This window comes from Culex pipiens, chromosome 2 (genome assembly GCF_016801865.2).
Source record: "Culex pipiens pallens isolate TS chromosome 2, TS_CPP_V2, whole genome shotgun sequence".
Taxonomy (NCBI): domain Eukaryota; kingdom Metazoa; phylum Arthropoda; class Insecta; order Diptera; family Culicidae; genus Culex; species Culex pipiens.
Window position 1 is genome coordinate 177,100,792 of NC_068938.1, and position 18,023 is coordinate 177,118,814.

Below are 18,023 nucleotides of genomic sequence, written 5' to 3' on the forward strand. Positions count from 1 at the left end.
AAAACCTCAAGCCTGGAAAAAAATTGCAGAATGCTAACGGAAAATTCAAAACCAAACTTTTTTATTAATCTTGTTTGTTCTTTGAATTCCTATCATCAGGAAATAATAAACATTTTCGATGGAAATTACATACATAAATAGCTTTAAACTTTTTTTTTGCAATCAGCCTTTTTCTTCTGAATCCAGACAAAGACACCTTCCATGTGCCTTCCCTTTACCTCAATGAAAAATGAACACCAAGGGATTCGCGTGCAACGAACCTTGTGGCGTTTGGCAGCAGTTATCATTAATTTTCCTCGACAGATGAATAATAGGGAAGCACCAAGGTACGTACGCCAAGTGAGTGTGTGTAGGTTTGAAACTCAAACCCCATCCCACGCACTTCGGCTCACGTACGTGCGCGGAAAGGTACAATTTTTCATTGACGAATCTCTTCGCCGGGCGAGCTTCCGCGAGAGCTTTGAAGCTCTCGCCATCCATCTCTTTGTAAAAGCTACCGGCAAAGTCCATCAATTACGCCACGCCAGAAGCTGCAAAAGTGTTCCGTTTCGAAGACGAAATCGTGACGTCTTTGGTGACATCATGGGGTTTGGTTGCGCTGTCTTAATTTATGGATTTGAAGAAGTCCGCAAGTCGGGTAGCAATCATTTGGTCACGTTTTTCTTGGATGGCCCCTCCTTATTTAGAGATTCCTCGACAGCGTGAAACGACCACAGGAATATTAATCCCCGGATTATGAGCCTTTGAAGCAATTTAGTCAATTTCGTAATTACTTTCTTGCTGTATTAATTTTCCGATAAGCTTCGTGGCTTCCGGCGACAATCGGCCTTGTGATTAAGGTTCGTTTTGTCAGGGTTGGACTTGGATGTTTTCTCGAGCTTTAGATTTTCAGTTTTCTTTTTGAAAAATATGCTTTCATAGTCATTTTTTAAAATAACTGGAATGTTAAATCTTCTAATTCGTTGAATTCCTCCCTTGAAACGACCCTGATCGAAACACCTTTCCAAGCTTTTCACACAAAAAAGGAAAGCGAATCGCTTCCGTTCACGATAATCCTTTCTGTCGTTCTCCTTTCCGGCGAAAAAAAACTCGATAGGATGCTCCAGTGTCGACCATCCGGTCCACAGCATCACCCTCAAAGCAACTCATTGCTATTCATGGCACAGATTTCCTCTCTTTCCCTCGGTTCCGCGAACCCCTGAATTCCCGATCGTATCGATACGTGGACCGATTCTCCCGTTTCCGTAATTAATTTTCCACTTCCTCTCGTCCGCACTCCCACCTCCCCTTCCTCGTATTTGTCTTTCCCGGAGATGATCCTTGGCTGACGCGACCGAAATTCTAATCAAGAACGAAAGCATTTTTTGTTTCTCACTGTTGCTCACGAGCTTCAAAGAACCTGCCCCGTTTTTTTATAGTGCGAAAACCTCATAACAAGGATTCGCACCGGAATACCTTGGGATGTCCTGTCCGGGGGAGACCCCCGTTTGTTGTCGTCCGGGTTTATGACCGTAAATGATTCAAATTACTTCACAGTCAAACGTTGGCGACAGGAGCAGCCAGTAGTCGTCGTCAGGGGTCATAATTCACACGCCATCTGTCCGCCCATAAAACGGGGAGCTGGATTTTGAGCCGAGTTGTGTCCGGGGCGTCCTGGTTGCTCTTCGATGAGGGCAAGTTTGTAGTGAGGCACTGTGAAAAAGAAGTATTTAGTTTGAAATGCTCGCGAGCTTGCGCTCAGCTCGTCAGAGCTCATCAGAGCTCATCAGTTGCATCACTACTCAAGAACTGATCATCACTTTGAAGAGCAAAAACACATTTAAAAGCAAGACAAACCTTTCTCAAGCTTTCAAAAAACAAATCTTCTGTTCTTTTATCAAGATGAGCAGCATTACCATAAATGATTAATGACGAGCTCACTAAGTAAACCCCTTGTGAGCTCTTCAGAGCTCATCAGTTGCATCACTGCTCAAAAACGATCATCAAAATGACAAGCAGATGTTCGTTAAAGAACAAGACAAACATTTCTCAAGCCCTCAAAAAGATAATTTGCTCTTTCATCAAGATGAGCAACTCCAAAATGGATAAGCAATCACGAGCTCTCAAGATAGCTCATTGCGAGCTCGTCAATGCTCCTCATTTGCATCACTGCTCAAATGCTTATCATCACAAATGTTGAACAGATACTGTTTTGAGAGCTTGATAAATCTTTTCTAAAAGGGTAACAGCAATATGTTTTGTAGATGTATCCCACCGTGAGCTCGCCAGAGCTCAGCAGTTGCTCACAACAAGCTCTGCCAAGATTCAACTAAAAATTAGCTCACAATTTTCACTGTGACATCCCCGACTGGCGACGACAGTCAATTTGACGATTTTTTGTCTCCACTATTTTATTGGAAATTGTTGTTTTGCTGGCCCTTTTTCGGTAGCGTGGGTGTCCACTCCCCAAAATCCGCATTTAGAAGTGCTGGGAGGTGAGTAATCCATTCTCGTCATCAAACCGAAAACAACACACCGAGAGCTGGGAGCTCTTCCGACGCCCCTAAAACTTGTCGAAAGTGTCACGTTTAATTGCCATCATAAACAGGCGCAGCGGAATCGTGAATGAGACAACTGTCATGAGAGATGAGTGCGGACGTCGAGAATGGCGGTGACGGCGACGTGTGTGAATTTTTGGGTGTTTTGTTTTTCGGATGTTTTTTGCTGGCAGATTTTGACGGTGTAGGGTTGTTTCTGGCATATTGTTTCAATAGACTTGTGTCTTTGTTGGAATTATTGGAGTTGAAGTCGAAGTCGACAAATTCAGAGAATCCAGAATTCAATTCCGCAGTCCAGCTTGAAACAAGACCTCAATTCTAACCTCAAACCTTAACGGAAACTACCAACAATCATGTCCCCTCTAAGCACTTGTCCCCTAGGAATTCTGTTTTCTCCACAAATAATAATATTTTCGTGTCATTGCCATTTGGCCGCAAGCGGAACGCCCCCAAGTCCGACCCTCCCCCTCAGGTCTTCCTCCTTCCCGTCACACTACTTCAGTTGATTTGTTTTGTTTTTGCCAGTCTGGCCGTCCCGAAAGGAAACCTCGCTCCCGCCGGTTGTCGTTCCGTTCATGTCCCGTTTGATGACAACCGGAGGATACGAATGGCCACGACGTCACTACCGCACACACACACACACACGTGTTGTTGTGTCTGTTGCTGTGAGCGGAACAGGATAGAAGCGGGACAATGTCCGCGGCGGTGGATCACAGACCGAAGCGGAAGAATAGGGACCACGGCGTGGAGTCATGGCCAGTTAGAGGCACGGTGAAGCAAGCTGGGGACGTTGGGGTTGGTGAAGACTTTGCAGAAATTTAAAGGTATTTGTGTTGCAATAACTCATGAATTATTGTTTTAAATGATAAAAAGGATTAAATTTAAACTTTAAAAAAGTCCTTTCTAATCATCGACAATGACAGTTTGGGTCATCGTGGAGAAAAATTACACGCACTGGATATTGGAACACCTGTGTGCGAGTATTTTCAAGTGTATTTTTGTTTAATTCCCATATCACCGCAGCCTGGGAGGCTTCGATGAACTGTAGGCTTCTTGGGATGGCGCCGGTATTGACTAGTAAAATAGGAGTCTTCTTTTTTTAACTTCAGATGATCTAACAATAAAGGAGTAGCAAATCACTAGACAGTCAACCATGGTTATGTTCATTTTAATCACATAAAATAAAGAAAATAAAACAAAATAAAAAAATAATTCGTGAGAAAAGTTAAACATTCACTAATTTCTTTTAATTCCAAAAAGTTAAAATTTAAATTCTTTTGCAATTGTTATAAAAATAAATTCATAAAAATGTAAAAAAATAACCCGAAAAAGCCTGCAAAAATCATTATTGGATGAAAAATCGATTCAAAATGTACTCAAGTGATTTTTCAGAATTTGTTTATCCTTTTGTTTTTTTTTTCAATAGTGGTTTCCATCCTTGTTTATCTCCGAGAAAATTAGAAAATTCACTTCATTTTTCTAAGCATGACTTGAATTTCAAAAAGTCAACAAATTAAATAGACAATATTAAAAAAATAAGAAGTTATTTTTTTCTGATAATTTCAACCTGAAGAAGCATTTGTTGATGCTATTCTGATAAATTTTGAATACTTAAAAAAAAAACATTTTTTTTACCATGGTTTGGCAAAAAAAACTTCACTTACACCGTACAATAAAGCTCAAAACTTGGCACTTTTGTATGATTTAACAAATCAAAAAAATAAATTAAAAAAAAATATTTGGTAATATTTGTCAAAATCGAGTTTTAAAAAAAGTTTATTTCAAAAAGGGTTTATTTTTTTCTTAGGACCTATTTTTGGCTGAATAATCCTAATCAAAACTTATTTTTTTTTTGTCAAAAACTAAAAATCGATCCTTTCTCAATGCCCTCAATTGGAGAGCCCCTAAATTAGCATGTTAAAACATAAGATGCAAAATGGCAAATTTGAAAATATAGAAATTTATTTTAAAAATACAAAAATCGAGAGAATCGCTCGTCTGACACTGAGAACAGTTGTTAAGTCATTATTATGAGTACTTTTTCTAATCTAATCTAATCTAACACAAACGCAGCCAGTCCGATGAAAGCATGCTGGAAAGTCTTGTGATTAGATTACGCCCCAAGTACTTTTCTTGTCATTATTAATAATTGCAGTACATCCGAGAACACCCGAAAATGCATTGCAAAAATTAAAGCGGCCAGCCCTACTACGTTGTGTTTACCGCAGAGAGGATTCTGAGAACGGATCACATTTCACAGAACCTACAGGGGAGGAAGGATGCGTGGACATACCGTACCAAACGCTCCTGTTTACAGTTTCATATGTGTTTTGTATAATGTGTTAAGTGTAAAATATAGTGTGGTTATATAATCAATTAAATATAATAATGCAATATAATGATCATTTAATAAAATCCCATCACCTATATATAATAACATGCACCCAAGCACACAAACAGCGACACAAAAGAAATGAAAATGAGCATGCAAAAACAAGACAGCGCGTCCCCGTGGTCAGCGCACTAATCTTTGGCATGAGTTCATCTCATGCATAGACAAACAAACGCTGAAAATTTCATCCAAATCGGAGCACCTCGATACGACCCCTAGAACAAACCGAGCAGAATCTACATATACTGCCTCTTAAGTAAAATCTTTCATGTGATAAAAGTACAACTTTAAATGAGGTCATCGGCCCGATGTGTGCATAATAATCCAAACTTCAGTAGTTTATTTTGCAAATAAATTGATAAAAATTACCTCAAAAACATAATCTAACTTTTAAACGTTCGTTGCGGTACAATTTTACATAAAAAACAATAATTACTTTAATTCCATTTTAAACCTGCAGTTTTTGCACTTTTTTTTAATTGCGCCTCATTATTATGAGTACTTTTTCCTCAAAAAAAAAAAAAAACGTTAACAGTATCATTGTATTTTTATGTCGTCTTCAAGAATTTCTATCATAAAACATTTTCGTCGTGAAATTGCCTGTAAAGTGGATAGTTTATATCTTCCTAATGTACACCTTTTTTAACCTCAATATTTATTATTCAAAGAAGTTCAAGTAGTAATCTTTTTTTGCCTTTTTTACTAAAGAAAGCTGAAGGTTTTTTTTACAACAGTCTTTACATTTAAAATGAAAATAGCTCAAATTGTATTTTTTTTACAAAAATTGAAGACGATTATTAAAAAACAACAGAACTAACAAATAACAGGCTGTATTTTAAAATTTATTGAAATAGAATAAAGAAACGTTTTATTAGCTAAGCATGATTTATTATATTTACATTTTACATAATCATGAGCACCAGCTTAATAAGTCTACCTGAAGAGTTAGCAAAGCTTTTATAATGGGTTTTGATAATTTTTTTTTGCATAAAAAAAAAACAATAAAAATTTAAAGCTGGAATTTCAATATTTCAATGCAAAAAACATGGAAAATGCATTAAATGACACTACAGTAGGTCTGCAATAATAAATTTAAAAAAAAAAATTTGAAGAAAATTTTTTTTGTTGAGTTTTTTTTGCAGAACTATACATTTAAAATTCATAAAATCTCAAAATATATTTGAATTGACTAATGATAATAAATAACTTTTAAATTGTTTTCAGCCGATTGCACTCAAAAATCCAACAAAATTTAAAGTTAAAAAAATACCACCTGATTTTTTGGACCATATTTGACCGATTCTTAGCGAAGCTACACCAAAATGTCACATTTTTCAATTTTCAACATGATTTTTAATATGAAAAAAATCATTTTTACTATGATGCAATAATTGCAATGTGCTTTAAATGCGTTTTCTTATCTTAAAAGCCAAGAACATTGACCAAAAGTGGTCTGCAAGCCATTGTACGGGAGAGGAGTTTTTTCATAAATCTGCTCCTTTCGTTGTCCCGTCACGAAAATAAATGGCTGGCAAAAACTCAAATTTCATCCAATTCTTTCAGTTCAAGGAGAAAAGATTCGTTTTTTTTTAATTTGTGATAATGTGTAGAAGAGCAAAAGTTTCTAAAAATCAAACTGGCAAAACTGTAGCGATTTTTGTAGTGTGCCTTTTAAAAGTCCATTTTTACGATGTTGTCCCGTCACGCTACATTTTTATTTCAGGGGAAGCACAGGTACTATATGGTTCATTCTACATGATATTTCTTTGTAGGAAAATCAATTATCTTTCCAAATATGTAATAACATTGGGGGGTTTCTTCTTTTATTTTGCCACTACAGCCAAAACGCTGTAGAAAACTTGGATTTTTTTTTGAAAAGGAGACGAAGAATCGGTCATTTGCAGTATCCTTTATTTCTAAAATCTAACTTCCCGAATATTTATTTGCACATATAAAATGTTATTTATGTTTGATAAATATGTTTTAATGGACCGCTGATGCTAATCATCTTGCTTAAGAGTAATATTGAAAGATCTACCTGAACATTTTTTTTTTATTTGGATTGAACCATGTTCAGAAAATTTCGTTATAAAAGTGTTAAGATTTTTTTACTGATAATATCAGTGGATGATTAATGGTAAACCGGAGCAGACGGAAATAACGTGGGAATAACATTTTTTTTATATTTGAAAATACTAGGCCAATAACATTTTATGTTATTTTTAACAAAATTTGTTATTCGTCGTTATGATTTTTTTGTTATTGGATTGTTATTGTAATAACAGACTAATAACATTTTTAGTTATTCTTCGAAAAAATCTTTGTTATTATTTTATGTTATTTTAACAACTAATCCGATCATCCTAATTACAGTTGTAGGTATTCTTCCATAACAAAAATGTTTTTTCCAAAGTTGTTTTGGCTGTCAACCAATATCAGACCAATAACAAATTTTGTTATATTTGTTATTGAAATGACATGAATTTTGTTATTAACGTCTGCCCGGGAAGTGAAAATTTTTACTCGTCTAAATAATGTTCAAAAATATATAAATGGAATAATTGAAATTAACTTGAGGGTAAAATGCAAAATACAAATACATAACCAAACAAATTTAAACTTATTTGACCCAATTCACCCTTCTGAACGAGTTTTTAATGCGGCTCAGTCCCGCTCTCACAAAGATCCACAGCAATAGTTCCAGTTTTGTCTATTTCCCTTCTCGCTAGACCCGCGGCCTTCGCCTCCGAGGAACAGCAAGGCTAGCCTTTTTCGGAAGTGACAACGACCCGACGGAGGGTGGTGGAAAAGCTCCGTCCTGGTGCTTTATCTGGCACGGTTCACGTTGACTTGGCTTCTGGTTTTGAGTGATGCTGCAGCGGTGTCAGCATGAATGGTGATGAGAACCATGATGACCGGTTGTTTTTGTGTCCCAGGGCTGACCGACCGACGACCTGGCTGGTTGGTTGGAATGGGTGGGGGATGCTTTATTGCCGGGATGTGTCACGGAATAAGCGAGGAGTTGTGGCTGAGTCAGGTCATCTGAGCTGGACAGCGAGAATGAGGGAAAAGGAAAGCAAATTATAGAATTATCTAATTTTGGGATTTTGCACTAATTTGAACTAATAACCGGCTAGACGTGGTGACGTGGGTTCCTTCACCTTTCTGGTCTGAGTTTTGGGTTTGTCTGGTAGTGATAGGGATGGATTGTGGAATGAAGTGTTAAAGGTATTTCATGGATATTTGATATTGGATTATTACACATCGGAAATTAAATTTATTCAAACTTTTCATGATCATGTTGGCAAAGTACATCAGGCTAAGGTACATCAAATAAGAATGGTTCATCGTGATGATTCAGAAGCTCATAGGTAGCTTGAGCTGAATAACAGTCAACAATGTTCATACAGGTAACCTTCAGAGCATCGTTTTAGGGCATTAATAGTACCTTCGAGTCCAATAATGGTATATAAGCTGATGTGTTCATCAACTATTACCACACAGCAAATTCAGCAACGCACTGAAAATGGCTACCTGCACCAACACTATTATTGATAACCAGCAGAGTTCTCCAACCTTTGCTTTACCAGATCAAAACAAACTGGAACCATTCTGCTCGTTCTGCCTGCTGGAACGTCCTCAGAACGTCGAGTTCTACAAGCACGTCATCGGCGCATCCCAGGAAATGCGCAACTCGCTGCAATCTATGCTGGGATACGACTTCAACCTGGCGAACTTTGCCATCTGCAAGCCCTGCTGGAAGGTGATCCAGCTCATCCAGGACTTTCGGCTGCGATGCTTCAAGGCGAACGAGGTCGTGCAGCGGATGTCCAAGGGGTTGAGCAACGACGTCGACGACGGATGGTTCTCGGCGAAGAATCTGGCGACGATCGAGACCGTTAGGATGGGCGTTCAGGATCAGATGCGCCATATCGAGACGATCAACACTACGAAGCGGGTGCTTGTACTGGACGATTCTGCTGACGAAGTTGCAGTAGGGGAGAACAACAATCAAGGTGACGAGGTGGATTCATCCGATGCAAGAAGTGAGAATTCGGAAACACAAGAACCATCGATTGAACAAGAAGTTGCAGCTACCATCGAGATGGACGAAGCTCGCTCGGCTCAGCACGAGTGTTTGCAATGTCACAGGATGTTCAAGTCCAAAAAAGGACTCAACCGTCATGGTCCCTTTTGTGTTCATCACATGGGAATTGCATCTTCCGACTGTTCGCCGAAGCATTTGCAAAGGCATTTAAAAAAGCACGGAGTCATTGCCACCTTCCAGTGTACCCAGAACTGCGACAAACTCTTCTTCAGTGAACCGAGACGAGCACATCACGAGAGGATCTGCGCGGAAAACGCCCGCAACCTTGCCTGCCTGACGTGTGGCAAGCGCTTCAAGACGAGAACTGAGCTGCGAACGCACGAGCGGTGCCAGCATTCGGAAAATGCACGAATTTTCCCGTGCAAAGTGTGCGGCAAGATGTTCAAGCAGCAGTACGCGGTGACTTTGCACATGTCAAGTCACGCAACATCGGAACCATTTGTGTGCCAGTTATGTCCCATGAAGTACTGGTGCAAGCAGTCTCTTACCAATCATCTTAAGAAAATGCATGCCGATCAGGCTGCGGCGACAGTTGTGAATGAACCTTAATTTGACATATTAGCTTTTTGGTTGTTTACGTTTTGCATGAATAAAGGAATCTAAAAAAAATACTAAAAATTTTATTATTTCTATTTTACTTTTTATAAGTTTTTTGGGTTTTTCACGAATTAGATTTTTTTTCAAAAATACTCAAATTTTCAAAATAAGCAATGTATCTTTTCAAAAATACTCATATTTTTAAAATATGCAATATTTGCGGAATTTTGCATGCTTTATACATACATTCAATTTGTGTATGCTTCATATCATACACAATTTTGCGTCGTTGAATACCCATACTGCAAATAAAAAAAAAATGGTATTTTCGGAAAAATACGGTATTTTGTGAAAATATTAGCATTTTTCAAAAATACTTTGAAAAAGTAAAAAAAAACATAAAAAACATCCTTTGATTCGTATTGAATATTTTGAAAATATGAGTATTTAAAAATAGGGTAATTTGTAAAAAACAGTATTTTGTGAACCATTTCGAGAACATATTTTACTTTGAATCTTAGATTTTTAAAAATATATTCTTAGTAAAAGCATTGAAAATTTAACAGGCTATGGTTGAATAAATCGATTTCAGAATGATTTAAAAAATGAGTAACCGTCAATTTTCGGTGATAAGATAATCGCCGATAGAATTATCGTTATCGTTATCGAGCCTAGATAGTTTTATTCGTTAACAACCTTGATTTAAACCTTGTTTGAAGCAATTCGCATCTCCAAAGCAGGAACTCTGATACAAAATCTATTTTTTTTTTCAACATTGAAAAACCAATCTAGCTGAATTTATTTGAATCATGAAAATTGAAAAGGGATTTTCTGATAGACTTTCAGGAGATCTCGAGAACATCTTATTGATTTATGATCTTACATATTTTTGAAAAAAGACGATTTCAAAATTTTCTTGTTTTAAATATTTTAGCTCAAAAGGGTAACTCTAGAGTACAAGAAAATTTGAAGAAACATTGTTTATGTAGTTTGAAAAATAACATTTCATTTAGAATGTTATTGATATTTTTTTTTTGAAATTTTGAGATAAAAATTCAGTTCATTTTGAAAATTGATTAATCTTTTACAATTTCTTGATTTTTTTCTAGAAATTTTTAAATTTGCCTTTTTTGTTTTGTGACTTTTTTTTTGCAATTTCATCCCTACGCAAAAAATAACATTTTGCATCATTAGTTTTTATGAAAATCTCCATATAAATTTGAAATCGGCGCACTTCAACCTTGAAATATTTTGTCATTTTTTTTGTATGTTAAATGTTTTGCAAAAAAAAGAGCACTTCTTGATCGGGAATAATTACTCATAAAATATCATCTATGTATATAACAATTTGGGTAGACACAGTTAAAAAATCATTATTGTATATTACATCTTTTATTTACGAAAAAATGTGTAATATTAGCTCTGAAAATGTAGAAATATACCACTTTTCTGGTTAAGGTTGAGTTACACATTGAATGCGGTTAATTTAACCTTTCAAATTTACACATTGTTAACAAATTTAATTTAACGCATTTTTCTAAAATGTTAACTAGCCTTAATGAAAGAGTTGATTTGGCCAAAATATCAAAATCATGTTTTTGTTTACCTTCCTTTATTGAAACAACGAACGCCACCAAAAAAATTCCCCTCTTCCAACGTGGCATAGGCCACGCCCTTCCCCCAAGAGGGTTGCTATCTTTTTCCACACTGCTGCGGTTCCGTTTTAATGAGCACATGAAAACAACAAAAAACATCACAAACACACACACAGACAACACAATACACAAACCGGTGAATGAAAAAAACAAAAGGCGAGCAAACGCCCGAAAAAAAGGTGCTTTAATTATTCGATCTCTGAAAACTGATACCGCGGCCGTGGTGGGATTCGAACCGCGACCTTAAAGTGTGGCAAAAAGAGACGGCGCACATTAAGGTCCAACCCAGCAGCAAGTCAGAGTCAGCTTCTCCGCGGTGTGTTGCGCTTCACCGAAAATAAAACACATTAAAATGTTAATTACTTTAGTCGTTTGTTTTTGAACACATTTATTTAATGAAAGCAACAAACCATTTCCGAGACGAGAGTGAAAGAGAGTTGCCTTCTCTCTCTCTCTCTTTCGACTTCTTTTGCTCATTTTTTAAATGTTTGTTATGTTTGAGTTTTAAAAACTGCAGAAAATGCGTTTTCTGTGTAAATGACAACGTAATAAAAACGCTGGAAATTAGTCACCGGAACCGGGGTGGCAGCAGCAACAAAAAAACTGACACTCCCTCGCGAAGCGACCTCAAACCAGCCGGAAAAACGAAGAAGATTTTCGCCGGAAGCCGGGGGCGCCGCCAGAAAATGGCTGATACTGGAGATTTTCGTGGCTGATAGCAGCTCTTCAAAACTGGGAAGGTTATATTTTTCTGGGGAAATCGCAAGCTGCGGGAAATTCAAATAATAAAAAGAAAAGTGCTGATGTTGGCGTTCCTTTCGGGAAAAGTTTACAAGAGCTGAGAGTTGAGTGATGGGCTACAATCTTGTGATTTGTGAATCTTATTTTGTTGCTGCCATGGAGTTATGGAGAAAAAGGAGATAACTCTGATAACAACAGTAGAAGTAGAAGTTGAAGTAGAAATTTAAAAAAAATTAGATAACAAGCCATAGTCTGAAAATTTGAATGAAAAAAGTATTTTAAAATGCATTTTGCACTAGTTCAGTTGTTTTGCAAGCATTAGTTTAAAAAAATGATTTGACGAAAATAAAAATCTAACCGAAAAAAAAACTGTTTGTGGTACTGTGCGTCAAAAAATTACAAAAATTCAAAAGATTTTTATTATAAACCCAAACATTCTAAAAATAATTCTAAACGCAAGGGAATGTATTTTCTATTGATTTCAGCTAATTGCACATAAATTTTTGTTGACATTAAAAAGTTTTTTTTTTGCTCTCTGACTTTTCAGACCGACTTTGAAGGGGAGGGGGGAGAGGGGTGACAAAAACTTTAAATCAAATTTGTACCAGTCTTAGAAAGTTCTTTTTATGAAAAAAAAAAATTATTCAAGATTTTTTAAAGTAATTTTTTTTAAATCGAATTTGCAATCGAAAACTTTAAAATTTGTTTTATTAAGTGCCCTGTGTTTTCAAAATATAGCCATTCAAAGATAAATTTTGCCAGAAAAATTCCGTTTTTTTTTACTTTAAAAATTATGACCACGATTGTCCTTTATTTATTTTTCGAAAATTTTCAGATTTTTTTTGCAATTTTGTAAAAGAAACATTGAATAACAAACAATTCAAAAGCGAATAATACTGATTGTTTGGCTCTTTTGAGCTGATAGTGTTGATTCAAATAATTTCAAAATATTGTTTTCGAAAAGATCGGAAAATTTCACGAATGTTTCATATTTCAACATTGAAAATTTGACCATTAAGGGGTTACATACATGTAAATCGGCAAAAATGTCAGAGGTTGACTTGAGCACAAATTTAAACTGCATGAAACTTTCAGGAGTGATTGAAAATCATCTTTTAGGTTGATTTAATAAATTTTCTGAAATATGAAATATTGTGATTTTCTACATGTATGTAACCCCTTAAATGCTGAGATATCGACATTAGATAATGGAGGATTGTTTGGGTGAGACTTAAGAAAACAATTATCCTGTTTCATTTTCTTATATCCGCTGTATCTTAGCAACCAGTGATCCAATCTTGAATGTTTCTTTGTCAAAATTTTCGAAACTTTTCGAAAAAAAAAAATATTTTTAGGAATGGACACCATTTTCAAAAGCAAAAAAAAAACGAATTTTATCGGACATTATTTAACTTTTAATTGCTTTATTTTGATAATGGTGCACTTGATCAAAAAAATGTAAAGTACTTTTTGATTGCAATTCCATTTAGAAAAAAATGTGGTCAAACAATTTTAAGTACAAGATTTTTTTTACAAAAATCTATTTAAAAAAAACATAAAAGAAGCGAAGTCGTGTCCCCTAAAACATTTTAAACTCATTAAAAAAATTACGGATTTTGAGAAAAAATCACAAAAGTATATTTTTAGTGAAATTTAAAGCCATATTGAAAATTCTAAGCAGAATTGCGAAAAAGTAACATTATTTACATGAAAATTTTATTTTTTTGTGTGGAGTACGTCATAAAAGAACGCTCCCTTGGAATGTAGATATTATGTTGAAGACATGACCAAGAAAATTGATTTACCGAAAAAAAATGTTTTAGAAAATATCTAATCAATTGTAATTGAGCCAACTATGTTGAGATGATAATTTTAATGTAAAGAATCAAAAACCATGAAGTTTGATACCATGATAATGAGAAATTTCATGAAGCGATCTAATCTAAAAACACTTTAAACAATAGATTTAATTTTTGAGCAGTATGACTTTATTTATTTACAAAAGCATTTTTCATAAAATATTCTATTCTTCCAAAAGACTACTTCTGGAGACAATCTCTTTCGAATGCATCTGATGAGCATGTGCTCGAGCTTGCTCCTGGTATCCAAACATCTTGCCACACACTGCGCACGGATAAATCCGTCGATATTCGGTGTGCGCAATCCGTTCGTGAGTTAGCTGGGTACCCTTCCGCCGGAAGCGTTTACCACACGTCCCACACGCAAAAGAGCTCTCATCCGGGTGGGCTTCCTTGCAGTGGAGGCGCACCATATCCCTGTTGGGAAATAACATGCCACAAACCGTACACGTTCGCGGCCTATCGGCGCAAACTCGCGAATGTTGAGCCCTGGCTTCGCAACTGGTAAAACGCATGTCGCAAAACATTTTACACTTCACGGAATCGTTGGTGGGATGCGATAGAAGGTGATCACTCAGGGCATCAAGGGATGGAAGGCGCTCGAAGCAGATGGTGCACTGGTGGATGGATTCAGTGTTGACTGGTGTAACGACGTTGTCATCAGAAGATTCGATCTTTGTTTCACTAATAGTAATTTCCGATTCGATTGACTCTTCTTCAATCGAAGATTGACGATCTTCGATTTCTTCCGTAGAATCGTCCAACAGCAGCGTCCTCCTCGTAACGTTGATCTTCTCGATGTGGCGCATCTGATCCTGAACGCCCATCCTAACGTTCTCGATCGTCGCCAGGTTCTTCGCCGAGAACCATCCGTCGTCGACGTCGTTGCTCAACCCCTTCGTCATTCGCTGCACGACCTCGTTCGCCTTGAAGCATCGCAGCCGAAAGTCCTGGATGAGCTGGATCACCTTCCAGCAGGGCTTGCAGATGGCAAAGTTCGACAGGTTGAAGTCGTAGCCCAGCATCGATTGCAGCGATCCGCACATTTCCTGGGATGCGCCGATGACGTGCTTGTAGAACTCGACGTTCTGAGGACGTTCCCGCAGGCAGAACGAGCAGAACGGTTCCGGCTTGGCGGGTTTGTCTTCCGTAATGAATGTCATTGTTATGTTGTTTAGTGTTAGCTGGTAGTTTGGATTCAGTAATAAGACTGTTGATGATCTGCCGAATGACACAGTTTATATACCAACGGTGATCAATGTAGGTACTTTAGTTCGACCTCTTTGGCGTATACCTACAGATCTGAATGTCACTCAAGCCATATGAAATCTACAATATGTCTACCTTCTAGGTACTCTCGATAAAGTGTCATGAGAAATTAAAGTTTACTTTTATCAAAGTTTCAAAGATTAAACTAATTTCAGAACTTAATTTACAACTCAGTTTATGGTTTAGCGCCACTAACCCTTCAAATGCAACTCACACTAACAAGCACTAACCATTTTAAAACCAAGTTTGAATTTCAATGACTGCTCTAGCCGAAAAAAAAAACAAACAAACATTTGACGGGGTAGTTTATCGGCGTTTCAGCAGTCACTCAAAACGAGCTGTGGCCAGCATTTGAAATTGTAATTTTCTGTGGTGTTCAGGTTGGAACCTTAATTGGATCGTGTTATTCTGAGGGTGCACCTTGTTACACAGAGAGACACCGAGAGATGATAAATGGACTTAAGTCGATGCAAGGGAATTTGACAGTGTGGTACCAATGTGCCCATGGGGGGAGGTGCGAATTAATTTAACCACGACCACCATGTGTCAAAACGCGTTAAAACTGAATAAATCAGATTAATTACGTTACCGAAGTAGTATTGTGTTGCGCGTACAATATAAGTGTATCAATGTGGGGAACGTCAGTTTTTTATTTGAAATCCAGCTGTATTTTTTTGAGTGGAATGAGTGGATGAATTAATTATTTCAATGAAAGTATAATTCTCAAATAACATGCACTTCAAGCGGAGATAATGAATCTCGCGAGCCAAAGTGACTTTGCATTGGCTGTATTACTGCAGGATGTCACGCAACGTTGCATTATCAAATTTATTTAAACATTTAAGCAACGTATCCAACTCATTTGTAATTATTCTTTTACTTTTTCTCTTTTCAGGTAAGTTTCAAATGTTGACTCCTTCAACAACTCGTGAGTAAGTGAGTATGTAGAATTGATTATGAAAATGTATTCTATTTTATACGTACCATACCTTAAGAACGAGAGTTCAATCTCAAAACTGAATCGATTTACGACTGCTTTTTATCAAATAACATATGAATTCGAACATTTTCGGCCAACATATAGACTTGACCTGAATAATGAATAGTTCCGCAAGACCACCCCTCCCCACTACTCCCACCTAATGGGCACATGTCCAATCAAGGCTCCTCGTCCTCCATCGATCATAATTTCATTCAAAGCAACATTGTCCCCACAAACCGCCCGTCCACAATCGCATAGGTCTCTTTCATAACCGCAAATGCAACAACAACAAAAAAACGACCTGCCTCTCCCCCAATCCACCGCGATGATATGTTTGTTATTTGCTCTCCAGTTTGTTCGTGTCCACATGTCACGGGCGATGGAAATGAATGATTTGGTGACATATTTCCTATTCTCGCCAGGGGCCGAGCTTTGGCAAGGCCCTTCCAGAGAGGTTGGCGAATCACAGTGGGAACAATATGGCGATTTTTTGTAAATTTTGGTAATTTTGGTAATTGGTTTAGATTTTTATTTCAAAATTTCAAGAGATTTATATTTTTTTTAAAAGTTCATAAAAAAAACTAAAATGCTTGAAAAGAAAGCACTGTTCCAAGTAACGCCACGTTCGTGGCCAGAATACCGGAATACCGAGCCTCCCAAAATGTTGATGCTCCCTCTGCCTAAGGAAACACAAAGCTGACCACACTCCTCCACACAGAGGCCCCAACACACCGGGTGAGTGAGTGAGTGAGAAAAAGATCCGGGGCAGGCACCCTGAGGGAGGACAAACGGCATCGTATGTGACAGCAAAAAAAAAATGTTTTTTTTTTTGTCCTGGCCCATTCTGCCACAAATTGTCGAGCTTAAGTCCTCGAGGAGCAGCAGAATTGGTGATGTCCGCATCTGTTTGTCTGCTGGCCGGCCCTGGCTGTCTTTGGGTCTCCTCGGGGAGGACCAAATGGCCATTTGTCCGGGAGCTGGGAAGGACTCGGAGTGACATTTTCATTATTTTTTCGGATAGTTGATTCTTTCGCTGGTAGCGTAGGGAAAACTCAGTTTCTTAGTAATAGTAATACAAATTGTTAAAATTATTTAGAAATTTTACGTTTGCAGCTTATCAAAGAACAAACCCGAGCAGACGGAAATAACTTGGGAATAACATTTTTTGATATTTGAAAATACTAGGCCAATAACGTTTTATGTTATTTATAACAAGATTTGTTATTTGCCGTAATGATTTTTTTGTTATTGGATTGTTATTGTAATAACAGACTAATCACAATTTTAGTTATTCTTCGAACAAATCTTGTTATTATTTTTTGTTATTTTGACAACTAATCCGATCATCCCTGTTGAGGTATTCTTCCATAACAAAAAATGTAGTTCTAAAGTAGTTTTGGCTTTCAACCAATATCAGACCAATACAAATGTTGTTATGATAACATGAACTCTTATTAAACTCTTATGCAAAAATTGATTTTTCAATAAGATTCCATAACACTTTCTGTTATTTTAACAGTATTTGTTATTGAAATGGCATGAACTTTATTATTACCGTTTGCCCGAGTAAATTTCATGAAAAAATATGATTGAATCTCCAATTTCCATAACTTTGCTAATTCAGCAAAACCGTTGATAATATTGTTCAAAAATTAAGACAAAAAACTTTTTGCATTTAGAATTTGAGATAATTTTGGCAACAAATTCATTTATGCGGGGCGATATGGCATCATTATTTTTCTAATCTATTTCGAAGCTATTTAGAAGACATTGTTAATGTTACATTTTTTTTTTAAATTTTGATCGGCATGGACACTGAGGTTTTTTACAAATTTTATGATGTCGACCGCCAATCATAAAAGCGCCAAACTTTATTTTATTTCAATATTCAGTGATACTTTGTAAATTTTTGACAGTAAAAAGCATTTCATTTGAAAAAAAAA

General features: G+C 36.7%; 3 protein-coding genes across 3 annotated transcripts in view; 2 read left to right on the forward strand and 1 right to left on the reverse strand.

The window, feature by feature from the left end:
• The window catches only part of LOC120423917 (MOXD1 homolog 2-like), a 395,154-nt gene that overhangs the window by 23,721 nt on the left and 353,410 nt on the right, over positions 1 to 18,023 (forward strand).
• Positions 8,456 to 9,586, forward strand: LOC120423924 (zinc finger protein 2-like). Its single transcript, XM_039587905.1, has one exon. It carries the CDS (start codon positions 8,456 to 8,458, stop codon positions 9,584 to 9,586), a length of 1,131 nt encoding a protein of 376 aa, XP_039443839.1.
• Positions 13,994 to 14,992, reverse strand: LOC120423922 (zinc finger protein 891-like). Its single transcript, XM_039587904.1, has one exon. The coding sequence runs from the start codon at positions 14,990 to 14,992 to the stop codon at positions 13,994 to 13,996; it is 999 nt and encodes a 332-aa protein (XP_039443838.1).

Bases quoted from the DNA above. Each gene is read 5' to 3' on its own strand.
- LOC120423924 (XM_039587905.1), top strand. From the start codon at position 8,456: ATGGCTACCTGCACCAACACTATTATTGATAACCAGCAGAGTTCTCCA.
- LOC120423922 (XM_039587904.1), bottom strand. From the start codon at position 14,992: ATGACATTCATTACGGAAGACAAACCCGCCAAGCCGGAACCGTTCTGC.